Below are 27214 nucleotides of genomic sequence, written 5' to 3'. Positions count from 1 at the left end.
GAGATGCTCTCTGTCCATTCTTTCCTGCTTTCAAAGTAGTTTGACAGTGTCAGATGCTCACAACGGAGTGCAGCCTGGAATCCATTTGTTCTCTTCCCACCCTGCTCCCAACAATATCTTTACCCTGAAAATGGACAGATGAAAGAAAATGAGGAAAATGAGAGAAAGAGGTCCAGAAAACAAAGGAAGGAGGGAGGGCAGGAGAAAGGGAGAAAGAGGGGGAGGGAGGAGAGAGACTTAGGAAAAATAGAAACCATAAACAAGCATGGAATTAAAAAAAAAAAAAGGTAAGGAGAAGCCAGGCACCAGTGGCTCATATCTGTAATCCTAGCTACTCAGGAGGTTAAGATCTGAGGATCACAGTTCAAAGTCAGTCTAAGCAGGAAAGTCCATGAGATTCTTATCTCCAATAAACTACTCAGAAAAAGCCAGAAGTGGCTCTGTGGCTCAAGTAGTAGAGCACTAGCCTTGAGCAAAAAAGCTGAAGGCACCAAGTGCCCAGCCACCAAGTTCAAGTTCCATGACTGACCAAAAAACCAAAACATAAGGAGGTACAAAGAAGAGACACAGTAAGAAAATAGAAGTGCTAGGAGAAGAGTGAGATGAAAAAGATGAGAACTAGGATACTCTTGGTCTCCAAACTGCTCCTGGGAAAAGGACAGCTGGAGTTGAACCCTTCTGCTAAGCTATGTCCTGGCCAAGGGTCAGCCTGAGAACCAGGCAGCCTCATCTGCTGAGGACCAAGAGCAGCCCATCAGGAACCCCTTGCCCAGGGCTGGCACTGTGGCTGCCTGCTGGCTTCACTGATAGCCTTGGGGACTTGGTGTTCTCTGTGGAGGGAGTGTAGCTGGCCCATGTCCAATGTCCTTTCCTGGCGGGGCAGAGCAGGGCACCCACAGTGCAGAGGCAGGAGCTTCTGAGCTGCTACTCCTGGTTTTGATGCCACCAGTTAGGCAACTGCTCTCTAAAATGGGACTCTGGGGACTTCTACCATTCGTGGTACCATCCATCCTCTTGAGAGGTGTCCAAGACCCTGGGCTGGTTGAGGGATTCTTCTTCAGTAAGTACTGGGGACACAGGCCTGGTCATGGAGAAGGGGCCTTGAGGGGAGGAAAGGACCAAGGAAGAATAGCTTCCTCAGTTCAGCTCAGGACCCTGGGACAGGAGAGAGGGGCTGTTTGTAAGCTTTGTTTGGGCCCCTTTCCTCCTGGTGGAATGCTCCTGATGAATGCAAGGAGCTAGGACTATGCCAGCGGAGTCCCTATGGGCATTCAGAGGAGATCTTCCAGAAGGTGCTTGGATCTAGAGCCACAAAATCGATTCTGAGAGCTGACTAGTCAAAACGATGTTCCCTTACGAGTGGATCTCTCCTGAGCACCACCGATATCAGTTCCTGTGTTCCCCACAGCCACTGAGGGCCCATGCCTTCACAGTAAAGAACTTACCCGGAGTCCCTTGGAATTCTGAAACATGGAGACTGTACAACTAGCAACTAGAATATACTGGACACTTTAAAAAGTCATGGCTAAGCCAGGCACCAGTGGCTCACACCGTAATCCTAGTTACTCTGGAGGCTGAAAGCTGAGAACCGTGGTTCAAAGCCAGCCTGGGCAGGAAAGTCTGTGAGACTTTTATCTCCAAGTAACCACCAAAAAATCCAGAAGGGAGGTATGACTCAAGAGATAGTGCATTTAGCCATGAGCATAAAAGCTTCGGGACAGCACCCAGGCCCAAAGTTCAGGACTGGCAACAAGCAAAAAATAAAAAAGAAATAAAGTACTTTCTGTACCAAAAGTTGCACCGAATTCTAAAACTCAGACCTGAGGCCAGAAATGATCTGGAACACCAAAGGCACGAAACCACCTGGGGAAACAGCCAAACACAGCAAGGACACGTGGCCTGGCCAGTCCTTTCCCCAGGGACCTGGCGGCTGTGGGGAGCAGGGTAGGTGACGAGCTGTCAGGGGGCCGGAAGTGTGCCTGGTACGAGAACCTTGAACCCTCTGAGGGTTGAAACACCTCCCGGGCCTGGGTTTTGGGAGGAAGAGCAAAGGTCTCGTTCAGGCCTCAGGGAGCACATTTCTCCTTCCTCAGGGCCGTGCCCCCATGTCAGAGTAAAGTGCGAACTGGAAGAACTGAACCAATGTACGAGGAGCAGCCAGTGCCCGGGTAGAATGAGGTGCTGCTGGTTCAGCTGTGGAAAGAAATGTCTAGATGTCAGAGAAGGTACTTCCCAGGTCCCCTGAGCCACCGATGCCCTCTTCCCTGCCCCCCCCTGCACTGGCACTGTGCCCCCCACCCCGTACCCCCACCCCCTGGATCATGGAGACCCAGCTGCATTCCTCTTTGCCCCTGTTTGGCATGTCACACTAGCAAGGTAGGTTTTCTTTTCCTTTCCATAGATTGATGTGGAGGCTGGACCAGAGAGTCGCTTGGGCATGCTTCAGTGATCATCTGCGACGTCAAGTAGCCACTTAAATTCTATCTGATGCCAACATCATTGCAATGTACATAATAGCTACTGGAGTCAGAATATGTGCTGTAAATATGAAATATAAATATATACAATATAAATCATATATATTTATAGTACATTATAATAATCATATGACATATTATATATATGATTTATATGCCTCAGTGGAGACCAAGAGAGCAGAAGACAGAGCAAGCGGGGAGGAGTAAATGTCCTCCAGGGAGACAGACATCCAAATGGTTCTGCTCTGTGATCTTCCTAGATGCATGCAATATGCCAAAGAAAATTGGCCCTTGCTTGGCCTACCTTCCGCGCTGGTGGTATGATAAAGAAACTGAGCTCTGCACCAAATTCATCTACAGTGGTTGCCAAGGGAACCTCAACAACTTCCAATCTAAAGCTGTCTGCACTGTCACCTGCAAAAGAAAACGTGAGTTCCAGGGGGTCTCTGTCTCCCATGCTCACCAGGCCCACACTGAGAGATCTGGGAACTGGTTTACTTCAAGACCTCGGTTGGTCTGGGGCTGACAGAAGTAGTACAAATCGGGAGATAAGGATATACCTTGTGGGGCTGGAGGCATGGCTCGGTGGGTGGAGCGCAAGCCAATGAGTGAAGTCAGCAGACAGGTACCAAGTTCAAGTCCCAGTCATGGATCTGAAAAAGAAAAAGGAAAGAATGTACCTTGTGCTGGTGTAAGTAGAAGGACCTCTGGGAGAGAGAGGATAGGAAAGGACGCAGACAGAGGAAACTGGCAAGTGTGGGTGCAGCAAGAAGAAAGTGGAGGGTCCCAGATCAAATCAGGAGGAGGCCCAGCACTGGCTCCGTTCACCAGCCTTCTGGACAGCCTTTTACTTCTCACCCAGAATTTTAAGGGTCACTTAAAGCCAGGGAAGCCACATTCTTAACCAGCCAGATCAAGGCAATTTCGAGAGTTAAATGGGTTGGGAAGGATTATTAAGCTGGCGCAACAGCCATCATCTGGGACTATCCTGGACAAAATAGAATGTGGATTGCTTTGTGTGAGTCTCCCCCACAAAAAATTCATCTCACATTGGTTTTCACTTCCTCCCAAAGGTGTCAAAACGCTCTCACCTTCTCTTCCGCACTAACTTCCAAATGTGGTTCCTTAAGGTTACCAGGGCCCAAGAATCTCAACCCTTATTTTGCTCTCTTGCAGAATCGACTTCCTGGATAGGATAAAGCAGAGATGGAACAGACTATGGGATTGGCTCAGATTCCAGAATTCTCCGGCCAGATTTCAGCCAATTAAGACTTTGGATAGTTAAAAAAGTGGAACACAGAATTTTCTTCCTTCCTTCCCTCCAACTAGCTTCTTGAAAATCACATTGCACTTCGCCCTTTGAGACTTTAATCAGAATCCCTATTTATGTCTATAAAACCTCCAGTTAGCCCCAATAAAGTGTTCTGTGAGTTCCAATATTTCTGAGCCTAAATAATTCCCATGTGTGTGCAGACCTGCATATATAGTCACATCTCCCTATATGCTGTTTACAGAGAGCAAGAGATATTTGGGCTCCCTGGTAATGATGAAAAGAGAAGAATGTGAACATTGTAACACTTGTGAACAGCAATGATTCTGCACCCTGACATCCAGACCTTCTAAACTTTACAAATTATAGGCTCCTTAGAAAACCCAGTGACATGAAATGCAGAACAGAAATTCACAATCAACTGCAAACTTTAAAAACTACACAGATACTACAAAATCCACAGAAATTTTTTATTAATTAGTATGTGTCATCCATCACATCTGTAAGAATTTGTGTGTGTGTGTGTGTGTGTGTGTGAGAGAGAGAGAGAGAGAGAGAGAGAGAGAGAGAGAGAGAGAGAGAGAGAACTGGGGCTTGAACTCAGAGCCTCCAAGCCTCTCACTTGGCTCTCTATTCTCTGAATAAAAATTAAGTCTTGCAGAGCCAGGAGCTGGTGGTTTATACCTGTAATCCTAGCTACTCAAGAGGATGAGATTGGAGGCTTGAGGTTCAAAGCCAGTTAGGGAAGAAATTTCTGTGAGAATTTTATCTCCAATTAATCAACAAAAAGCCAGGAGTAGAGGTATGGCTCAAGTAAAAGAGAGTCATTCTTGCGAGACTGCCTAGAAAACATGAGTTAAAAATCCCAGTTCCGCTGAAAGAAAATATAATATAGACAGACAATGTAATACCTTTCAAGAGAGGGAAATATTGCAGTTTGCTACCATAGAGATGAATCCAAAGAACATTATGGTAAATAAAATAAGCAGAACTCAGAAAGAAAAAATGTACATGCTCTTATTACATATGGTAGAATAACCAAACTTACAGAAGCAGAACAGAGTGACGATTTCCAAGAAGATGCTGTTGAAAGCGTACAAAGGTCTGGTTATGCCAGATGAGTGGGCTCTGGATACTAAAATTCTGGATGATTGCATGCTAAACTGTGCCAAGTGCCTTAGGAACAACCTGATTGAAGTGTGGTACAGGCATACGTGAAGCTGCTTTGAACAATCACCATGCCCTTTAACACCAATGAAACCTAGAAAGGTGAAACATATCTTCTTTGGGGTGTGGGTACTAGTAGGAGGGCAGAGGATGACTAGAGAGGACGAAGGTGGGTAAGTGTGGCCAAAATAGTTTATGTACATGTCTGAAAATGGAACAATGAAGTTGTTGAAGAAGAGGGAGAGTGACAGAGGGGTGAGTCCGATCAATGTGCATTGTATGCATATATGGACATGTCCAAAAGAAAGACCTTGATATAACTTACTGGCGCTAATAAGCTATTTTTGTTGTCAGTCCTGGGGCTTGAACTCAAGGCCTAGGCAGTGTCACTGAGTTTTTGTGCTCAAGGCTAGCACTCTAGCACTTGGAGCCACAATACCACATCCGGTTTTCTGGTGGTTAATTGGAGATGAGTCTCACAGACTTTCCTGCCAGGGCTGGCTTTGCACTGTGATTCTCAGCTCTGAGCCTCCTGAGTAGCTAGGGTAACGGGCGTGAGCCACCAGCACCAGGCTCTAATAAACTTTTTTTTTTTTTTTGGCCAGTCCTGGGGCTTGGACTCAGGGCCTGAGCACTGTCCCTGGCTTCTCTTTGCTCAAGGCTAGCACTCTGCCACTTGAGCCACAGCGCCACTTCTGGCCGTTTTCTGTATATGTGGTGCTGGGGAATCGAACCTAGGGCCTCGTGTATAACGAGGCAGGCACTCTTGCCACTAGGCTATATCCCCAGCCCTCTAATAAACTTTTAAAAAGACATATTTTGACTGGGAGTGTGGCTTAGCAGTAGAGTGCTTGCCTAGCATGCACGAAGCCCTGGGTTTGATTCCTCAGCACCACATAAACAGAAAAAGCTGGAAGTGGTGCTGTGGCTCAAGTAATAGAGTGCTTTCCTTGGGCATAAAGAAGTAGGGACAGTGCTCAGGCCCTGGGTCCAAGCTCCAGGACTGGCAGAAAAAGAAAGAAAAAAAAAATTTTTTTTTTGCCAGTCCTGGGGCTTGGACTCAGGGCCTGAGCACTGTCCCTGGCTTCTTCTTGCTCAAGGCTAGCACTCTGCCACTTGAGCCACAGCACCACTTCTGGCCATTTTCTGTATATGTGGTGCTGGGGAATCAAACCCACAGCCTCATGTAGATGAGGCAAGCACTCTTGCCACTAGGCCATATCTCCAACCCCAGAAAGAAATATTTTGCTAGGTGCCAGTGGCTCATGCCTGTCATCCAAGCCTAAGAGGCTGAGATTTGAGTATCTGAGGATCATGATTCAAAGCCAGCCCTGGCAGGAAAGTCTGTGAGACTCATGTCCAATTAACTACCAGAAAACCAGAAATGGTACTGTAGCTCAAGTGGTAGAGAGCTAGTCTTGAGCTGAAGAGCTCAGGAACAGCACCCAGGCTCAGAGTTCAAGCTCATGACAACGAAAAAAAGAAAGAAAGAAAGAGAGAGAGAGAGAAAGAAAGAAAGAAAGAAAGAAAGAAAGAAAGAAAGAAAGAAAGAGAGAGAGAGAAGGAAAGAAAAGAGAGAAAGGAAGGAAGGAAGGAAGGAAGGAAGGAAGGAAGGAAGGAAGGAAGGAAGGAAGGAAGGAAGGAAGGAAGGAAGGAAAGAAGGAAAGAAACATGTTGGCAACTGTTTCTGGAATAGAAAGGATTGAAGGGAAACCGAAGCCTTGAAAGGAGGAGCAGGACGGGGACCCACTGTTCATTTTGTAACACAAAATATCTACCTTGCTAAGTTGCTCATTTATGTGGCATTTGCCCACATTAATTTTCCCTTGCCCCATATCTCTGTGGGTCAGTTTGCTCTCTTGAACAGCCTGTCCTAGTTCTGTGCATCCCAAATGGCCAGATTAAATTACCCAGCAGCCATCAGTGGCCTTATCGGGGAATAAGGAAACTCAAGTTTGAATCCAACTTTGGCCCTCATTGAATGTAGTATGCCCTAGGTAAGACAGGATGGGGTAGGGAGATTCTCCCCCATGATGAAAGAATGATGTCTTTCTGAATTTGAGAGAATATGACAGTAAAGAGATCCTGCCAAATCTAATAAGCAACCTGTGCTCACAAATCCCCTTGGTACACTTCAGTCCTTGATTTGGGTTGGCATTCATGTATGACTAGAACAAATTGCTCTGTTCTGGGGGTCTAGGGACCAACGAGGCCTTCTGAGATGACCAGAGGGTGTCCTGTGGCTGATAGCATCTGTTTACCTATTCTGCTCAGAAATGAACTCAGAGCTGAGCTCAGGGAACATTTGCCTTGCAGGCACTCCGAGGAGGTAGATGGTCCTGTATCTTTTTACGACCAATGGTTTGCTCATTAATCTGCCTACTGGATGCCAGAAGACACCTCACTTGGAGTCTTCAGGTGGTGATGTTATGTAGGCCCAGGACTCCTCCGTTCCCTCTGATTCTATTCTCTCGCCTTGGAATTGTCTCCAGGATTGTAAACGTTGAGGGGAAGCTTGCATGGTTTGGAAACACAGGGAGTGCCTGATCTCCACCCCTAATCTTCCTTCTATCTTTTTTCTATATTAAACAAATGGACACTTTTAATAAAGGATGGGCTTGTCCAAGGCCACATAGCATCTCCATAGTGACACCGGAGCTGAGACTCAGGCATGAGAAGAGATGGCTGATGTTGCTGGATCCTACAGCCTCCCTGACAACCAGGGTAGATTGACTATTTGTCCTGTTGGGGTTTTTGAATTTTCAGTAGCTACAGTTGCACATATTTTACAAATGTTGCCACATTTGAATCTTACATTTGCCCAGCTGAAGAATTCCCTACCAAGGAAGTCTTGGATGGAGGTTGGACCTGTGCCCCAGTGAAAGAGCTGAACGGGCCAGCTCCTCACTTTGTGCTCGTCACAGTGCAGTGGAGAATACAGAAACCGTATTAGGCATTCCAAACAGAGATGACTTAACACTAAGACTAATGATTGGTGATGTGGGATGGAAAAGGAGAAGACACTGCGACATCCATCACTGTTAGATTTGGGGGAGAAAACATCATTATTGTTACAATCGAGGGGTTGGTAGCTAGTGCCAACTACTTTGGAGAACAGAGAGATGGAAGCTGTGTTGCTGGGCTGGCTTCATCTTCTAGAATGTACGTGCTACAGTTGGTGTCCGGATGGCTTGGAGTCTCAGGTGGTGTTTGGAACACTAGATGGGAAGGCATAGCTAGCTGGTGGTGGCGCCTCTGACATGCTTCAGTGTGGTTGTTACAGAGAGGTAGAGCTTTATTGCTGCTAAGACACCTGCTGGTGGGAGCCAGAAATGGGAAAGAAACCCCTCTCCACTTATGTCTTCTTATTTCCGTTTCCTTTCAGAGCTTCTCAGGCAGAGAAGATAGCCAGAAGCAAACTGGCTTAGAAGAGTGACGGGAAACTTCACAGGCATAGTCTCATTCTCAGCATCACGGCAAAGTCTGGCAAAGGATGATGTTGGGGCTGAGTGACAGAAGCTAATAAGCACATTTGCTTTCCCAACCTATGTTGCAGCAAAGAAGTGGGGCCCCGGCTTAGGTGGCCAATCAGATATGCTCCCCTTGGACACTGTCAGAGTTTGAATCTAAAATGATCCCTAATAGTTCAGGTATTAAAGGTTTGTTTGGAAGCTGATAGTGTTTGGGAGAAGTCATTGGATCGTGATGGTATATCTTCATAACTTGATGGCATTAATGGGAAATGATGGAGCTAAGGAGGTAGGACCCGATTGGAGTAAGTAGGCCACCGGAGGTACGTCTCTGAAGGGTGTATCTTGCCCTTGGCCCTTTGCCGTCTGTGTTACTCTGCTTCCCAGTCTTTCATTAAGCAAGAACCTTTCTCCCCAACTCTCATCCTTCCATGATTAATGTTTCTGCCTTGTCCCAAGTCTAGACACAATGGATCAGCCAATCATGAAACGAAACCTCCCAAACCACGATTAATGGAAATCTTTTCCCTCTAAGTCTTTTATCTCAAGTATTTTGTCACAGCAGTGAAAAACTGACCAACACATGTACTTAGCTAGGGATCTGGTGAGCAAAGGAGAATTCATTCACAAGAGCAGCAGCCACAGAAGACACAGATCTCTTGTTTCCAGGGAGTAGCAGAAATGATAGCGACCGCACCATTTGTACCAGATGGGTACCAATGTCCAAGAATTCCATTCATTCTTCTAACCTTACTTTTTCCAGGCCTGCTGGTGATTCTGTGAGTGAGTCTAATTTTTTTAAATAACTTATTTTCTGTTTAAGATCATCAGAGCTGCATTCATGTCGTAAATCCTTATTGTTACATTGCATCCTGATGAAGAGATTCTTGGGCCACAGGTACCAATGACGTAGTCAAAGAAACTGGAAAATTTCCAGAGCCTTGTACTCCTCCTTGACTTTTTTTGGCCAGTTAATTGGAGATAGATTCCTATAAACTTTTCTGCCTAGGCTGGCTTTGAACTGAGATCTTCAGGTGTGAGCCTCTTGGTAGCAGGATTACAGGAATGAGCCAAGAACAGTCTGACTCCTTTAAGTATCTTTTGCTGCGCTGGTTTGATAGTCAGGAATTTCTTCAGTTTTTCCATTTAGTAGGGTAAGTCTTTATTTCTCCTTCAGTTATGAAGGATCGTTTTGCTTGATATGCTAATCTAGACTGGCAGGTTTTTTTTTCCATTTATTTATTTATTTAATTTTTTTTTTAATTTTTTGGCCAGTCCTGGGGCTTGGACTCAGGGCCCGAGCACTGTCCCTGGCTTCTTTTTGCTCAAGGCTAGCACTCTGCCACTTGAGCCACAGCGCCACTTCTGGCCGTTTTCTATATATGTGGTGCTGGGGAATCGAACCCAGGGCTTCATGTATACAAGGCAGGCTCTCTTGCCACTAGGCCATATTCCCAGCCCCTTTTTTTCTTTTTTTAAATTTAATTTTATTTTATTCTAAGAGTGATGTCGGGGGGGGGTTACAGTTACGTAAGAAAGGTAACGAGTACATTTCTTGTCAAACCTTGTTAGCCCTTCTCTCATTTTCTCTCACTTTTCCTTCCCACCAGCTTTCCTCCCCACCCCCCAAGTTGTAAAGTTCATTTCCAACGTAGTGCCTTGACAGTTATTTTCTTTGATGGCATGCCCTACATGTATTTAGAAATTTTAAAGAGAAATCTGCTGTTATTCTAATAGATTTGACCCTGTATGTGACAACTTTTTTTTTTAGGCCAGTCATGGAGCTTGAACTCTGGGCCTGGGTCCTGTCCCTGAGCTTTTCAGCTCAAGGCTAGTACTCTACCACTTCAGCCACAGCTCCACTTTTGGTTTTCTAGTGGCTAATTGGAAATAAGAGTTTCACGGACTTTCCTGTCAGGGCTGGCTTTGAACCATGATCCTCAGATCTCAGTCTCCTAAGTAGCTAGGATTATAGGTGTGAGCCACTGGCACCCAGCTGTATGTGACTTCTTTCCTCTTCTTTTCAGCTTTCAATATTCTTTCTTTATTCTGCACATCTAGGGTTTTAATTGTACCTATCTCCATTGTTCCCTGAGCTTGCCGATTTATTGTTCTGCAAGCCTCCTGTGCCTGGATTGTACTCCTCTCCCCAGGGCTGGGAAAGATTTCTGTGATTGTTTTATAGAATAGGTTGTTTATACAGCAAGTCTTCTTTCATCAATGGCCATGATTCATGTCTTTTGATGGTATCTCAGAGGTCTTCCAGTCTCTATTCATAGCTGTTTTTTACCCACATACACTCATGTATGGTTGACACAGGGTAAGACTCCTTGAATGTCCTTAAATGATAACTAGCGATAGCTGCCTGATACAAAATTTATACTTGGTCTCCACCTTCTGGAATTACAGGAACACTACCACACAAATCATTTCAGTGAGGTCAAGTCATGGAGTCATAATCAAATATCCCCCAGGGCAATGTGGGTGCAGAGTGCATACTTCTTCTTACACTCACATACATAGTCTGGCCAGATCAGTACCTAACAGCCTGACCTGGAACCTGACCATAAAACATGGATTTCTAATGTTGTCCTTGTAATATATGTGTGTGTGTGTATGTGTGTGTGTGTATGTATAGTCCAGCTGGATGTGGTAGCTCACACCTGTAATCTTATCTACTTAGGAGGCTGAGATCTGAGGATCAAGGTTTGAAGACAGCCTGGGCAGGAAAGTTTGTGACACTCATCTCCAAATAAACTACTCAGTAAGAAGCCTGAAGTGACACTGTGGCTCAAGTGGTAGAGTGCTAACCTTAAGCAAAAGAAGCTCAAGGACAGTGCTCAGGCCCTGAGTTCAAGCCTCAAGCCTGGCAAAAGAAAGAAAGATGAAAGAAAAAGAAGGAAAGAAAGAAAGAAAGAAAGGAAGGAAGAAAGAAAGAAAGAAAGAAAGAAAGAAAGAAAGAAAGAAAGAAAGAAAGAAAGAAAGAAAGAAAGGAAGAAAGGAAGAAAGGAAGAAAGGAAGGAAGGAAGGAAGGAAGGAAGGAAGGAAGGAAGGAAGGAAGGAAGGAAGGAAGGAAGGAAGGGAGGGAGGGAGGGAGGGAGGGAGGGAGAGAGAGAGAGAGAGAGAGAGGAAGGGAGGGAGGGAGGAAGGGAGGGAGGGAAGGAAAGGCCAGAGACATTAACTTTACATAATGTTGAAGAGTATTGAGTGACAGAGTTGAGATATGAATCTGCCTGAGTTGGATTCTCAACTATGGTTTTTTTCAGTATATAGGACCACTTTCAGAAGTGAAAACCTGGGGTTGGAGGGGTGGGTCAAATGGTATAGCACCAGATGAGAAGTAAAACTCTCAACTTCTATGGAAATGACTAAGTGTATGAGTGGGTGGGAAGAGGACAAATGTACCAAGGAATGCCATTGGTGCCCTGGAGCCATGGTTGGATGAGAGGATGAGTTTGGCTTCCCATAGCCACTTTCTCTCTTCTGACCCCACAAACAAGCTCCTTCCATTTGGCCACACTTCCTCCAGCGGGAGGCAGCTGTGGGTGCATCTTGGTGTGGTGGAATTACAATGTGAAGACCAGTCCATGGGAGCAATGTATCTGCTCTGGCTGCAGAGGCAATGACAACCAGTTTGGGAATAAAATTCTATGTGGGATTGGCTACAAAGGCACCTAATTTCCAGACCAGAACACAGCTCCCATAGGGCAAGAGTGTGAAGAGCCATTGATCTTTTTTTTTTTTTCAAATAAAAGATGCATTTCTTCACCACCAAATATATTCTCTTTCCTAACATCCTTCATCAGTGTGCCTGAAATGCTGCAGATGCGGGCATTATGTTTCAAAATCTCCAGAACTTCTGTGTAAAATACATGGATGTATGTGTATATGTATTAGAAGAATACTTTACTCCTTAGCACAAATTACTGTTCTGCCCATAGGAAGATAAAGGTTTTCAAGATAGGGTGACTTTGAAGCCTGGGCTATGGTGTTAGCAAGGATTTCGCCACTGGCTTCTCTGGGCACATTCTCATGTCCCCTGCATTGCCCTAATAATAATCTCTCCCAAGTCTAGCCGTGATAGATTGCTCAATGTCTTCTTTCAGTGTCACACTCCCAGTAAGTAGTATCAAACCATCTCTGTTTGGAATGCCTAGTATAGTTGTTGTATTCTGCTTTTATCTCTCACCAAGACTTCCCTAGTTGGAAATTCTTCAAATGTGATATTGAATATTGGAAAACAAAAACAAAAACAAAAACCCAGCAAGTAGCCACTGAACCCACCTTGATTTCTAACAAGGCTGCAGGATCTGGGAATGCGTGGCCACTCTTCAGACTGGATGTAGGTCCAGTTTTACTCCTGACATGCTGTCAGGCCTTGAAGGATGTCATTCTTCATGAAAAGTTTCTATTTGTGGTCTATGGACAAAAGGGAAATCTTCAGTTGATCAGATGTGTACAAATAAAATTCCAAGTTCTTCCTCCCCCTCAAAGCTTCCATTTGTACGTAGAGGGGGCACTCATGTTTCCTGTGTTTTCAAGCCATCAGGGCTTTCCCATAGCATCCCTGATTTGGGAACAGGTGAGAAGATGCTATCAACACAGGGCACACTCATGCCTGGTTACTCCATAGGGCAATCTTTTCTAGACATCAATGAATGCCAATTCTAATGAGCTAGTGAAAGGTACCAAACAAATGAATGAACTCTGGTGCTTAGTAGATTTAGCTTTTCATACCCTGTTTAATTTAGAAGGCTACACGGGAAATCTAGTTGGCAATAAATTCAGTTGACAGGATGTTTGAATTGGCATCAGAATACATCATATTCTTTTACTGAAAGAGAAGTCGAAAAGAAAAAAAATATTTTAAGAGCTTTTCTGGGGCTGGGAATATAGCCTAGTGGCAAGAGTACGTGCCTTGTATACATGAAGCCCTGGGTTCGATTCCTCAGCACCACATATATAGAAAAGGCCAGAAGTGGCGCTGTGTTTCAAGTGGCAGAGTGCTAACCTTGAGCAAAAAGAAGCCAGGGACGGTGCTCAGGCCTTGAGTCTAAGCCCCAGGACTGGCAAAAAAAAACCAAAACAAAACAAAAAGAGCTTTTCTACCAGGCACTGGTGGCTCATGCATCTAATCTTAGCTACTCAGGAGGCTGAGATCTGAGGACCATGGTTCAAAAGCCAGCCTGGGAAGGAAAGTCTCTAAGACTCTGATCTCCAATTAACCACCAAAAAGCCAGAAGTGGAGGTGTGGAGGTATGGCTCACGTGACAGCGTGCTAAGCTTGAGCACAAAAGCTCAGGGACAGAACCCAGGCCCGGAGTTCAAGCCCCGGGACTGGCATACATGCACATAGCAAAAAATAACAAATTTATTTTCTGTTTAAAATAATCAAACTTGCATTTGTGTGTAGAAACCCTGTCTGCTAAGGTTCAGAAGGCACCATATGAAGGGATGCTTGGGCTAGAAATCCCAATGAGAAGAGAGATTTTTTTTCCCCTACCAGGTGTTCCCATTGTACGATGTAGTCCAATGTATATCTTCTCCAGAATGTTCCTGAAGCCTGTCCTCACTCATACTGTGGCCCCATAGCCTACTAGGTTGTTTTACCTTGGAAAGATCCTATAGAACATGAATGGCTAGGAGAGAGCAGCACAGAAACCATTTGTTGGCTTCCTTTCTTATGGGAAGGTCTTGGAAATAACCTGGGCTTGGGGCGGAATCAGAATATTCTCTTCTAGAACATTCTCTTGGTTGAGAGATGTTTGTTGAAAACCCAAGATGAAGTGGCCCCATCCGTTTGACCCCCAAGAAGGCCTGTTGGCCATTTCGTGGCCTAGCAGGTGGCATCATGGCAGAGGGACAGATGACACAGTGAGCCGTAAAGCTAAAGTGGCTCAGGGGTCAGAGTTACTCTTTGAATAACAACCCACTCTCTAGGGAACCAACTGGAGTCTCAGAGACTCACTTAAAGATTCCCTCACCTTTCCACACCGCCACTTTGGGCAGCAAGCTTTCAGGACATGAAGCTTGGGCTTTCACATGGGTTAGGTCAGTTTCAAACCACATCGGTAGGTCATAAGTCTAGTGGGGTTATCATATAAGTTCTAGGGACAATGTGCAAGAAGCATTTTCCATGCCGTCTAGAAAAGCAAAGATATATGGTGCCTGTTGTTCTATTGTTCTTTAGTGATCAATTGATCACCACCAATTGATCTAAGTGGCCAGATCAGATAAGTCCAGGAGGAAAATGACAGAACTAGCCTTTGACTGGACATTGTGTTCCAGAGATAGCCAGTCCCATGAGTGGCAGCCATTGAAGTTAGTGAGCAGCTTGTGGGCCAGTTCCTCCCTTCTGTCACTATAAAGGTATCACAGGGCTGGTCACTGCTGCTGACACCATGCAGCTCCAGGCCACTTTCTCATTTCTCCTGATCCTCACCTTCTGCTCGACCCTTCACTCTAAACAAGGTTGGTATGGAATGGAAGATCTCAAAGCTTAGCCTAGGGATACAGCAAAGGCCCAGGACTAGAGTCCATTGCTCATCTTGCAGCGCATATATAATTGTGTGTGTGTGTGTGTGTGTGTGTGTGTGTGTGTGCATGTGTGCTGGGCACATGGTATATGCCAGAAGCAGAGTCTAGAACCAAAGACTCTGCTTTTGTAGTATTCACATTGCAATGGGAGAGAATCAAAGAACAAGAAATATGGATGCTAACATAACAGTTGATTAAAATGCCAGAGGATGTAGAACATTTGCAACAGGGAAAGGGGGCTTCAAAGTCCGTGTTCATGAAAAGCAAGGAAAGATTGGGGTAGAAGATGTGGCTCCAAGGGTGAGGGGGAGAGGTTTAGCCATGTCAGATATCCTCATAGAAAGAGACTCCACTTTCTTTGTTGCACCTTGAATCTACAAATGGATGGGGGGTGGGGGGGATGAGATGTAGTATAGCCAAAGCATTGTGCTGAAATTGGGGACTGTAACAGTAGTTTCCAATATTTTTAGATCAGCCATTAGGATTCCCTTCTAAAATACACAGGGCTGAGTGTATGGCTCTGTGGTAGAGCACCACTAGCACGCAAGAAGACCTGGGCTCAAACTCCCATGCTAAAAATATAAATTAAAAATAGATATTATAAGATATAAAAGTATGAGAGGGAACCTAGGAAATCTGTCAAAAGTCATCTTCCAAAGATGGCTCACGTTGAAGTGCTGGTGAACTTCCTCGCACACATAGCTTTCTCAGTGCATGAGAAATTCTCATATGTAAATGGAAGCCACAGTCTCCCAGTTATCCCACAGGTAAGTCATTCTCAACTGCCACTCACAGTGATAAGACCAAGAATCGTCCCCAGCATGGTCCAGCTGCAGAGGCTTACAGGTTCTCAATCCATGTCTATGGGTGTAGAGTGTGTGTGTGTGTGTGTGTGTGTGTGTGTGTGTGTGTGTGTGTTTGAATGGATGGATGGATGCAGCAGTAGCATCAGATGAGAAGTTTCTAGTTCTCTGTGGTCCTTAGGCAGAAATTCTGGGGGTGGTTTGCACACAGTCTGGGTTCTGAGAAGCCTGGCAGAGGGTCCTGAGAACCACTACCAAGAGCTCCGTGAGTCATCAAGACAGGCATAGCTGGAGGCAGGCACATCTGGGTTCAGGTTCTGGTTGCAGCACTGACAAATTATATTAAAGCTGTGAACCTCAGTCTTTATATCCTATACAATATGACTAAGGATTTTATCTACTTCATGCATTAAATCTGATGTCATAAAGCTCTCTGTGTAACATGGCTCTCATGGATTATTGTAAATCAGTTAGATCAGCTTCTTATATACTTAGCACACACACACACACACACACACACGTGTGTATCATCATTCCTACTACACAAGGAAAAGAAGTCGAGTGATTTTTCTTTGGTTTAGTGGAATGGATGGGATCACAGAGATACAGGATCAAGAAAAATTAGATGCCAGTGGGACTTCAACTCCTGCACCTGTAGTGTAAAGGGGGTGATGCTTCCATGACTGGGATATCTCAGGAACATTTCAAGTTACCACCCTCCCATCTTCCATCTTGCCCAAGCAGCTCCACTCTTAGAGTCATCTTGGTAGGTAGAAGGATAAGACAGCTTCAATCTTTCCCTACATAGACTGTTGCTTGAAATGCTACTATAGGAGCATCCATTCACCAATCCATCTGTACATCCATCCATCCATCCATTCTACAACCATAGACATGGATTGAGAACCTGTAAACCTCTGCAGCTGGGCCATGCTGGGGTCGATTCTTGATTTTATCACATCCTAGTATGACATTAGGACTTCTCTGACCTTAGTGTCTTCAGGTAATCACAATAGCTCCTGTGAAGAGTAATCACAAGGATTAAAACCTTTCACATAGTGATAAAAAGATGAAAGGAGAATGCCAAGAAACCTCTGACACTGTCTAACAAACATTTGCTTAGAATTAAGAGCCATGACTCTGTTGGGCACTAGGGCTACAGAGATGAATATGCTAAGGTCCCTGTTCTCTTCTGGGTTAAGGAAGGAAAGGGATTGTTAAAAGAGCTCCCATTTAAAAATGTATTTTGTACATATCGGTGCTTTTCACTGGTTAGCTAACAACTTCCAAAAAAATCTAAATGCTGTTAAGACCCCCAACTTATAATGAAGGAAATTGAATGTCAAAAACTATAGGCCATTTATCCGAGGTAACACACCTAGAGCTACCAAGTCAGGTTTAAGCCCCTGCTCCAATTCCATTGTAGCACTATGAGACAGAAGGAGGAAATCCCAGAGATCCTACTGTAGAAAGTCAGATCTGGGGTAGTGCTGGGTGATGATGGCGTTAAACGGCTTTGCCTTCCAAATGAAGAAATGGAGGCTTGGAGACATTTATACTTAGAAAAGTTTATAATGCAGTGGTAAGTGGAATCTGTGCAGTTGGTTTCTCAAGTATGGGATTTTCGTGACATTGGGCTGCTCTTAGAAGTGAAAAGGTTAGCTTGTGTGGAGCTCGATAGGGTGGTAGCTGGGTGGGGGCAGGTGCTCTGGACTGTCTTGCCATTGTGTCCCAGGGCCGTCAGAGCCCGAGGGAAATGGGGCTGCTGAGGGGACGGCTTTGACTTTCTCCCACCACTCTCTCTGTCTTCATACTTTATCAACACAGTCACCTGGAATGCATGCATTCTTCCGAAGGAGGAAGGCCGTTGTAGAGCCTCCTTCCTACGATGGTACTATGATGTCTACACCGGTGAATGCGAGTTGTTTATCTATGGAGGCTGCAAAGGAAATGCAAACAACTTTTCCAAAAAAGAAAAATGTGAGATCGCGTGCAAATATACCTAATTTCAGACCCGGAACACAGCTCCTGATGGAGTCAAGATTGCTAAAGCCTTGAAGGCATTTCTTTTTGGCAAAATAAAAAAAAAATATGCATCCCTCACTCCCAATGATATTATCTCTTTTGTGTCCAGAACACCTTTTGTCTGTGTGTCTGAAATACTATTTATGTTGGCCTCATGTTTTTAAGATCCAGATCTTCTGTGTAAAATACACTGAAGTGCATATACCTTGGGAAAGTGTAGAAGAACCATTCACTCTGTAGTATGAATTATGCTCTGACCACAGGGAAATCAAGGTTTATAAAGAGAAGGTAAATTGGAAACGTGTGGCATGGTAGTAGGAAGTCCTGCATTGCACAAGGAAAGGTTTTCTGGGATCTTATGACAATCAGAGGTGAGGGAACAACAGAAATTGGGAAAGAAGAGGAGGAGTGGAGAGAGGACCTAAAGGGTTTTTTTTTGTTTGTTTGTTTTGTTGCCAGTCCTGGGCCTTGGACTCAGGGCCTGAGCACTGTCCCTGGCTTCTTTTTGCTCAAGGCTACCACTCTGCCACTTGAGCCACAGCGCCACTTCTGGCCGTTTTCTGTATATGTGGTACTGGGGAATCGAACCCAGGTCTTCATGTATACGAGGCAAGCACTCTTGCCACTAGGCTATATCCCCAGTCCCATGACCTTAAGGTTTTTAAGCAACCTTAAATAAGAATGAATGACTGCATCTACTAAGGCGGGATCACATGGGAGAAGGGCTGAGGAAGCCTGGGCCTAGAGTCCCTTAGTTTACCTCAGGCAATACCCATTACTACAACATGGAGGGAGAGGAAGAAAACATGACTCCAAGAGCTACAACTGAGGTCCAAACATGAGCAAGAACTTGTCTAAAACCACAAGGCGGAAAGAACACAGGGGCATCCTCGCTCTCCCCAAATGCCCTATCCAATGCATTGCAGTCTTTGCCCTCCCCTCTTTCAAGAACCCTTCTGTCTCTTCACTCTGATCCAGCATACACGATGAGATGCAGATTGAATGTGAGAGACTCTCAACCTTGAGTTTGCTCCTAGCCCAAGCCGGCTGCCTCCATTGTCCAAGGAAGAGAGCACCATCCGTCCTGCCAGGCACTGCACTAAGATATTTATCCACACTCACCAAGAACCTCAGTGGCTTTGAAAATGACTCAAAGGAGGGATGCAAAGATCCACAGCCCTCGGGCTGGGAATATGGCCTAGTGGCAAGAGTGCTTGCCTCATGTACATGAAGCCCTGGGTTCGATTCCCCAGCACCACATATATAGAAAATGGCCAGAAGCGGCGCTGTGGCTCAAGTGGCAGAGTGGTAGCCTTGAGCAAAAAGAAGCCAGGGACAGTGCTCAGGCCCTGAGTCCAAGCCCAGGACTGGCAAAAAAAAAAAAAAAAAAACAAAGATCCACAGCTCCTTGGCCCTGAGAACTTGGGATGCATAGAACAGCTCATGCTGCTCCTGTGTGAGAATCCAGTCTAGGAGATGAGGGCCTAAGAAGTTAGTTCTGTGCGGCCATGGGTAATTTACCCCTGGATGTCCCAGGCTGTAACCTGGGACTGCTAGGAACTGTTCTCGGTGAACCTTTCAGTGCTGTGTCTGTCACTCAGCACAAGCTTGCTGCCATTATGAGAATGCCTACCGTGCATCTGAGTGATCTGAGGCACTCCACCCCCTCTCTGAGCCTTGGACATCAATGACCAACCTCACAGGATCAAATTCACCAGGAAAGTGCTAGCTGTGCACAGGAGACAAGGGGTTCATCTCTGGATGGCCTCCCACCCCCCTCCTGCCCTCCCCCTACCTGTCCCCGCCCCCTCAACCAATGTCAGGGGAAGCAAAAAAAGACAGACAGAGGGATAAGAACCGATGCTGAAAGTGGTCACTTTATTGGATGGGAAAGGGAGGAAGGAATGGGGAAAGAGGCCAGGGAGTGGAAAGCGCGGCAGGGATGAGGGCGGATTCATGGCCAAGCAGAAACATCACCTCCCCACTCCTCATGCTGGTGGTAGCTGAAGCTGGAGGAAGAAGACCATGATAATGACATTAGCAATAATACCCGTCATACGGAACAACACTGGGCAGCTTGAATCAGGCCCAAACTCTACCCTACCCCCCACGCACACATAGCAAGCTTCACCATCTTAGGGTTCTGCTTGAATTTCTCTTTAGCTTCCATCTCGTCTGCTTCAGATCATCTTGGGACACATCTGGGATTATGTCTTGGTCCCACTTGACCTCTGTTGTCTCTTGGGTGAGCCATGTAGATCGACATATGGCTGTCTCCCCAGTAATCTCCCTACCACCCTCCCTTTATACGCTCATTGCTTAAGTGAAGCTGAGATCAGCTGACCAGGTAGTTAACCGGTCCTAATTCTACAAAATGAGTATGGCACAGGGGGGTGGATAGGCGAGCGGATTGTCAGAGCTAAAATGTGAGCAGTCATCCTGTCAGCAAAGGCTACCATGCAGTTGGCATTCGTGGAATTAAGAGATGGTTGGCATCCTGGGAGAGCTCTGGGTCCTAGGAAAGCCACAGTTGTCTCTTTGCCACCAAAGGGCACGCTTTGAAATAGCAAGCCTGGGAGCGTGGGCACGTCCTCACTCTCGGGCTCTGGTCATCTTAGCTGTGCACTTGTGGGTTCCGCCAGTGGGCCTAGACTCCCTTAGTTTGCCTCACACAATACCCATTGCTACAACATGGAGGGAGAGGAAGAAAACATGAGGGCCATCCATTCTTTGACTCTTGGAGCTATAACTATGGCCCAAAGATGAGCAAGAACTTGTCTAAAACCACAAGGTGGAAAGGACACAGGAGCATCCTCACTCTCAACTTTTAGGTTAGCCCTTGGTCAACCCTCTGGGAGGGCTCCTCGGACCCAACTCATTCTATATCTGCCTGTTTCCCACAACACGGGGCACTGCCTGCCGGCTATGGGAGTGTCACCCATCTTGTAGCCACTGAGCTGCAAGCTCTGGGAAGGTGTGATGGTCACTGTTGTTACTGCCCCACTACTGACTTACTCTATGGAACAAGCAAGCCTTTGCTTAATTTACTTTATGACTTAATATTGTTTGACTTTTGATGTTGGATGAGGAAGAGGGAGACTTCATCATCTTCTATTTTCTCCCTATCCAGAGCCACAAGAAGACCTGAGGTTATCCCTGCCCTGCTTGAAAGTAAGAGCTTAACCTACTTCGAGCACATCGGGTGGGCCGAGATGAGTGTACCTGATTTCTACCACGTTTGTCCCATAAAGGTAAACAATTTGGTGAAAGGAAAGATTAGCTCTTCTGCCTGCCATGCAAAGAGCTTCCTGTTTCCACAGCAGGCCTTTCAACCACTTTTTCTTTTCTTTCTGCCATTTTCCCCTCTCCTACCACACCGTGACTCACTCCGCAGCTCCTGTCTCGCTACAGTCCCAGAGTACAAACCAAGAAGCCGTCTCTTTCCTTCATAGCCTGCTTCCACCAGCAAGCATTACCCCACCTGCCTTCCCCATCGCTCCCACCCAGCCATCGCTCTTCCTGCTTCCGTCTACCTTGTTTGTTGTTCACCCGCCCATCGCAGGATCCCTGCCTCGCTCGGCCCCGCATCTCTACAGTGTGGCATTTGTAAAGGTCAATCAGACCAAGTTCTGGACCTCTGGGTCTAAGCCACGGCCTGCCCCGCCTCCCCCCCCCCATGAGCTTCTCAGGCCCCTTTCATCTGTTGCCTCTCTTCTTATCACTCTTCCCTGCCCGCTTGGCTCCAGCCATCTGGCTCTTTCGGAAGTGCCAAGGGATGTTCCGCCCTTCCTCCGTGCTGCCCCCTCTGCCCCCGGTGCTCTCCCTGACATGCCCACGGTTCCTTTATCATTCCCCACCTTCGTGGTGAGGCTCCCACCCACGGTCCCACATAAACACTGGGAGAGCCCCCCTCTTTCTCCTTCCCCCCAGGCACTCGCTATCTCCCTTCTGTGTTCTTGCTCTTGTGGCCTTTATCTCGCCACAGTGTCCCACATAATCTGCTTGCCTATTTATTTTGCTCACCGCCCACTAGAAGCTACACCCCACCAGAGAAACATTTTTGTCTGATCTGTCCCTTCATCAACCACCCCCCCCCGGCTCCCCCAGCATCCAGAAGGGTCCATGATACTGAAAGATGCTCAGGGAATATTTGTCAAGATAAGGAAGCAGCCATAAAATGGCCAAGGTGAGGCCGTGATGTAGCTCAGTGGCAAAGTGCTTGGCTAGCAAGCACAATGTCCTGGGTTTGACTCCCAGTACCAAAAAAGAAAAGACAAAACTTTCCAAGGTCTTCCTTTTCGACCTAGTGAGGTACGATCACCCCTTGGCATAAGACCACCCTTTTCCCAGCCCCCCACCTACCTCAGAAGTCGGGTGTGAGACAGGACACTTTTCCACAGCCATTGCGACAGCATTTCATATTGTCGGGACACTGGCTATCCTCCTGGCACTGGTCCTGGCAGATTCCAAGCTGGGGTAACTTCACACTGGGACAGGTGCCTATCTTTTCTAGGTATAACAAGGAATAAAGGGAGTTAGGTTAAAGGGGCACAGGGAGCTAGTGAGTTAGCATGATCTCTCACTTCCCCTTTGCTGACTCACCACCAATAGACTGCCTGCCTGATTTCATCTTGGGGGTCTGAGCTACTCTCAGGGTGTCAGGGAGTTTGCCTGTAAGTCCTTCCTCCTGCTGCTCTCAGATGGCTTTGGGACCTCAGCCTGAGCCCCAGCTCTGCCATTTTTTGACCTTGTGGTTTACAGCCTGAAACCTCCCAGAGCCCCAGAGTCTTCAAGATGTCACATGGAACCAGTATACTCTGGCATCCTGGGTTGCCGTGAAAGCAATGGAAGCAGACATGTATTATTTCTCCCCCCCCAAAGACCAAAGTACTTGGCAGGTTTTATGATGAGTAATTGTAACTGTGCACATATATTTAGTTCCTGCTACCGCCAGACATTATTCGAAGCATTTGTCATACATTCATTCATCTAATTCTCCCATTAACCTGAAAAGAAGAGGAGAGGGTCTATTAACATCTGCTTATGGTTCAGAGAAGGAAACGGACACCGAGAGATCACTCTGTCTAAGGCCGTGCAGGATAAAGGTTAAACTCTGACCTGCAGGAAATCTGGCCCTAGAGCCTGTACACAGGCACCATACACTAGGTTGCTCCATAAACTGTGAGGTGCCATGCAAGGCAGGGGACAGACTCATAATTTTCCCTTCACCCACTCCTGGAGACTCATTCCTAGTTACAGTCCCTCAGCATTGTGGCAATCCATACATTCTTTATTATCCATGCACAGATGAAAGCATACCTTCCAACACACACACACACACACACACACACACACTACACTTTCTGAGGAGAGGGATACAAGGCCCAGTTAAATGTACAACAGATGCCAAGAACTGAGTGACTCACTCCAGAGGACCATGCGAGTGGCTGACAGACACCTAACTTCCCACTATGAAAAAAATCCCTTCCCTGGAAAGGGCAGGGGCTCCTGATCTGGGCAACCCTGGGACAAAAGGGAAAAAACAAGAATCATCCACTAACGAAGCGAGCCCCCAGGTACAGCATCCACTCGGTCGTGAGACACTTCCCATGTCAGTCTCAGAGTCTGAGATGATCATTCCTATTTTCTTTTTTAGACAAGAAAACAGGCTGGGAGAGAGAGATAAAGCAACCGGCTCTGGGATCAGGCACCAAGGAACTGCCGGAGTTGGATTGGCAGAGGGGTGGACTGTCTCCCTGGTTCAGAAGGCCAGCTGGCCGTCCTTGTCCTGCCTGACTCTGTCCATCTGAGACAAGGAAACAGGATCTTCGCCCATCTGACAGAACCGACTCCCTCTGTCCTTCCTGCTTTCCTGCCTGGCAATGCTTTTCCTGCCTGCTCTGGTTTTCTCTCCCCAATGCCACCTCTCCTGGACCTCCACCTCCCACTTCCCAGCCTCTGTGGGCATCTCTGGGAAAAAGCATGGAGACTCTAATGACAGCACCTGTGTTTCACATACCCCCCATTATCCCTGTCTCCTCAAATCCTCAGCTTTCCCCTCTGCAAAATAAGAAACTTAGATTCCATGGTAAGGGTCCTGATCCGGGTCCTCAGCCTGGGGAGAAGACTGGACTCCAGCAAGCATTGACAAGCGCTCTGTCTCTGTCTGTGTCTCTGTCTCTTTCTCTTTGTCTCTCTCTCTCTCTTTGTCTCTGTCTCTGTCTCTCTATCTCTGTCTGTCTCTGTGTCTGCAATGTCTCTTTTTGTCTCTGTCTCTTTGTCTCTGTCTCTCTATGTCTGTCTGTGTCTGTCAATGTCTCTTTTTGTCTCTGTCTCTTTGTCTCTGTCTCTATGTCTGTCTGTCTGTCTGTCTGTCTGTCTGTCTGTCTGTGTGTCTCTCTCTTCCTCTCCCTCTCCCTCCCTCTCTCTCTCTGTCTCTCTCTCTCTCTCTCTAGCTCTGGGCGATGGCTGTAGAGAGGAGGGAGGAAGGAGGACAGGTGTTCAGAAGGGGTTCTGGCTTCCCACTCGGAAGGAGGCATCTGAGGTCTCGCCAGGCAGGGCGCTCCCGGGGTGGCAGGGGGGGCAGATTCCTAGAGACCTGAGCTCCTCCCTCCTGGTGCCCAGCCGGGCCCTGGGCCCCAGGTTCCCCCGCAGGAAACCGCACCCCGATCCCGGGGCTGCCCAGGCTGCCCGGAACAGTGTCCTGTGCGTGCCCGGAAGCGGCCTGACACCACAGCCTGGAGGCCGGCCGGGGCTGGGCAGAGGTGGGGGCCCTCCTCCCGCTGGCCGCGCCTCCAGGGAGGGGCACCCGAGGGAGGGCACCGGCGGATCGAGTTTCGTTCCCCTCGGCCTTTCCGGGCACCTCCGGGTCCGCTTCTTCCCGGAGCCCGGGTCCCCCCCCCCGGGGCCCGCCCCCGCCAGGGCGCACGGTTACCGTTGGGCACGGCGCAGAGGGCGCCGCAGCCGGCCGGGCAGCACTTGCGGTTGCTGGCGCAGCCTCGGTCGTCTAGGCACTCCCGGGTGCAGTTCCGATCGCCCCGCAGCTTGGGGCACACGCCCGATTTTTCCCCTATTGTGCGGGAGAAGCGGGCGCGGGGCGCGAGGCTGTCAGCGAGGAGGCTGAGCCCCAGGCCCAAAGGATGCGCACCTCGGGGCTCCGAGGGCACGCACTGGGCCTAGGTGTCCCCTCCAAGCCCCCGGGGACCCACCTCCTGCCCGGGTCTCCCCCACCTGGGAATGCATGGGTCGACTGAGGCTTGCCACGGGGGGCCTCCCGCTCGGTCCTGGGAGTGAAGGTCGTCACAGGTCGGGTCTCAGGAGCTTTCCTGGTCTCTGCAGAGATTCCTGCAGGCACGAAGCTTGCAGCGCTTCAGCCGTCAGTGGTCCACACCCCCCCCCCCGCCCACCTCCCGTGCCTTGGACCCCCACGCCCCCAGCTCCAAGGAACTAGCTGTAGGCCCCCTCGTTTTAATTGTCATGGCCCCAGTCTCCAAAGAGGCTACGCCCATGCCTGGCTGCGCCCAGCTGGGCCTCTCCCCGCCCCGCTCACCTGAAGCTGGGGGGAGGCCCAGCAGCAGCACCCCGAGGAGGAGGGCTGAGGCCAGCCAGCAGAGGTGACCCGCACGGACAGGCATGGTGCTGCGCCAGGCGGGCGGGGTGCAGGTCTGAGCTGTAGCCCCAGTGGGGGGATTTAACCAGGTGCCGGGTGGGGGTGGGGGGCGTGGAGGAGGGGCGGGGCGAGCAGGGGTGCAGGGGAGGTGGGGGAGGAGGTAGGGAGCCCAGCAGGCAACACGGGCGCTCTGCCACCTCATGCCATTTCACAATCCCCGAGGATCAGGTGTCACTCTTGGCCCCGGTGGGAACCAGGAACCGAAGCAGCCTGCAGATTGGGCGCAGCCAAACCAGCTGTGGCCGGGACGGGACCATGGTCCACGCCTCCCTCCCTCCGTCCCTCCTGGGGCCTTGGGGTTCCGGGCTTCGGAGAGAACGGATCCCCCCACCCCACACACACACACCGCCCCAACACCTCGGGGTCAGGGTTGAGACGAAAAGGATAAGACCAATAGGGCCACCAGCAGGACCCTGGAGATCACATGGGTGGCCTTGGGGTGGGGGGGGGTCAGCCGGATCCAGGTGCAGATCCTTCTTTAAGAGACTAGCGAGGAAGGCTGCCGGGGTATGTATGTAGCAGAGGCCATGGAAATGACAGTTGTTAATAAATGAACCCATTTGACAAGGACCCGGCGTGGGCATGGGGAACTCCTGTGCACAGCTGCCGGTTACTCTAGGTGTGTTGGCTGCCTGGGCCGACTGGGTGTCAGGAACTGTGCGCCTGGCCTGTGGTATCATTCCAGGGGTGATCCTCTGCTGTATATGACAAGCAAAATGGACGTTTAGAGGTTGGAACACACACACACACACACACACACACACACACCACACACACACACACACACACACCAAGGTCCCATGCAAAGATGCTTGGGGGTTTTGAACCTCAAGTATCTCCTCCAGGCTGTTTTCATTCCACCTTAAGTATTTGCCTCTGCGTGCCGTGTGTGTGCACGTGCACACATACTGGATCTTGAACTCAGAGCCTGGGTGCTGTCAACCTTTTTTGTTTAAGGCTGGCTCTCGAGCACTTGAGTCACAGCTCCGCTCTGGCTTTTTGGTGGTTAATTGGAGATCATAGTCTTATAGACTTTTCTGCTGTAGCTAGCTTTGAAAAGCGATCCTCAGATCTCAGCCTCCTGAATATAGAGGATTACAGGTATGAACCACTGCACTGGGCTTTAGAGAAGACACTTCATAGAAAGTAATCAAAAGAAACCCATTTACTTTGGTTTTGGGATAACAGATCACCTCTACCCCTTCCCTCCTGAGAGACTATGAATGAATGAATTCCTTTACTCCTCTGTATGCCATTTTGTCTATGGAAGAGACAAAGAGAATTTAACAGCAAAGAGAATTTAAGTGTACAGTGCCTGCCTTGGGTGTATTCATTGTGGGCAGGACTACACTGATTAATAAAGGTATCCCAGCTCTGGCTCATAGTAAAGTAACATCTGTTAGCATTTCCCTAGCCTCAGGTCCTCAGCTCCTCCCACGAGCCCCCAGATCCACCCATACCTAATGAGCCCCTCCTACTCTCTACCTACCTAATTCCCTATACCCCCAGAGAGAGAAGCTGCCACCTGGATAAGGTGCAGATGCCATGTAGCTCCCTCTCCCGTGGGAACTATGGCCCCACTAATAAACCTCCTTATGAACCTTCTTCTCCTGTCTGTGATTATCTCCACATGGTTCTCTGGGATGGCCGGGACATCTCCTTTCAACATCTATACCTATCATAAGGAGATGTATAAGCCCAATCATCCTTCCATCTCTATGGGTCCTACATTCTTGGATTCAACTGACCTCTACTGGAAAATATCAGAGAAGAAACTGCACCTATAGTAAGTGTGT

At 47.8% G+C, this 27214-nt stretch overlaps 2 protein-coding genes across 2 annotated transcripts; one reads left to right on the top strand and one right to left on the bottom strand.

Moving 5' to 3' along the window:
- Positions 1–860: 860 nt before the first annotated feature.
- LOC125353831 (WAP four-disulfide core domain protein 6A-like) lies at positions 861–18580 on the top strand. Its single transcript, XM_048349503.1, has 6 exons — positions 861–1060; positions 2094–2225; positions 2738–2905; positions 3654–3724; positions 10684–10693; positions 18569–18580. The coding sequence occupies exons 1-4, from the start codon at positions 862–864 to the stop codon at positions 3674–3676; spliced, it is 522 nt and encodes a 173-aa protein (XP_048205460.1). The 5' UTR covers position 861; the 3' UTR covers positions 3677–3724; positions 10684–10693; positions 18569–18580.
- Positions 18581–19608: 1028 nt separating this feature from the next.
- Wfdc2 (WAP four-disulfide core domain 2) lies at positions 19609–25429 on the bottom strand. Its single transcript, XM_048349404.1, has 5 exons — positions 25197–25429; positions 24958–25093; positions 24684–24853; positions 22112–22258; positions 19609–19758 (listed from the first exon to the last, which is right to left on the bottom strand). The coding sequence occupies exons 1-4, from the start codon at positions 25381–25383 to the stop codon at positions 22113–22115; spliced, it is 639 nt and encodes a 212-aa protein (XP_048205361.1). The 5' UTR covers positions 25384–25429; the 3' UTR covers positions 19609–19758; position 22112.
- Between the last annotated feature and the right edge of the window lie 1785 nt (positions 25430–27214).

This window comes from Perognathus longimembris, chromosome 6 (assembly GCF_023159225.1).
Source record: "Perognathus longimembris pacificus isolate PPM17 chromosome 6, ASM2315922v1, whole genome shotgun sequence".
Taxonomy (NCBI): domain Eukaryota; kingdom Metazoa; phylum Chordata; class Mammalia; order Rodentia; family Heteromyidae; genus Perognathus; species Perognathus longimembris.
The sequence above is the reverse complement of the archived record's forward strand: the minus strand, read 5'-3'. Positions and strand labels throughout refer to the sequence as shown.

Excerpts from the sequence above, each read along its gene's own strand:
- LOC125353831 (XM_048349503.1), top strand. The coding sequence starts at position 862 with ATGTCCTTTCCTGGCGGGGCAGAGCAGGGCACCCACAGTGCAGAGGCA. Across the intron at positions 1,061-2,093 it reads GGTTGAGGGATTCTTCTTCA|GGCCGTGCCCCCATGTCAGA; the intron begins GTAAGTACTGGG and ends CTCCTTCCTCAG. Across the intron at positions 2,906-3,653 it reads TGTCACCTGCAAAAGAAAAC|AATCGACTTCCTGGATAGGA; the intron begins GTGAGTTCCAGG and ends GCTCTCTTGCAG.
- Wfdc2 (XM_048349404.1), bottom strand. The coding sequence starts at position 25,383 with ATGCCTGTCCGTGCGGGTCACCTCTGCTGGCTGGCCTCAGCCCTCCTC. Across the intron at positions 25,094-25,196 it reads AACGAGGGGGCCTACAGCTA|GAATCTCTGCAGAGACCAGG; the intron begins GTTCCTTGGAGC and ends TCGTGCCTGCAG. Across the intron at positions 22,259-24,683 it reads CCTCTGCGCCGTGCCCAACG|AAAAGATAGGCACCTGTCCC; the intron begins GTAACCGTGCGC and ends TGTTATACCTAG.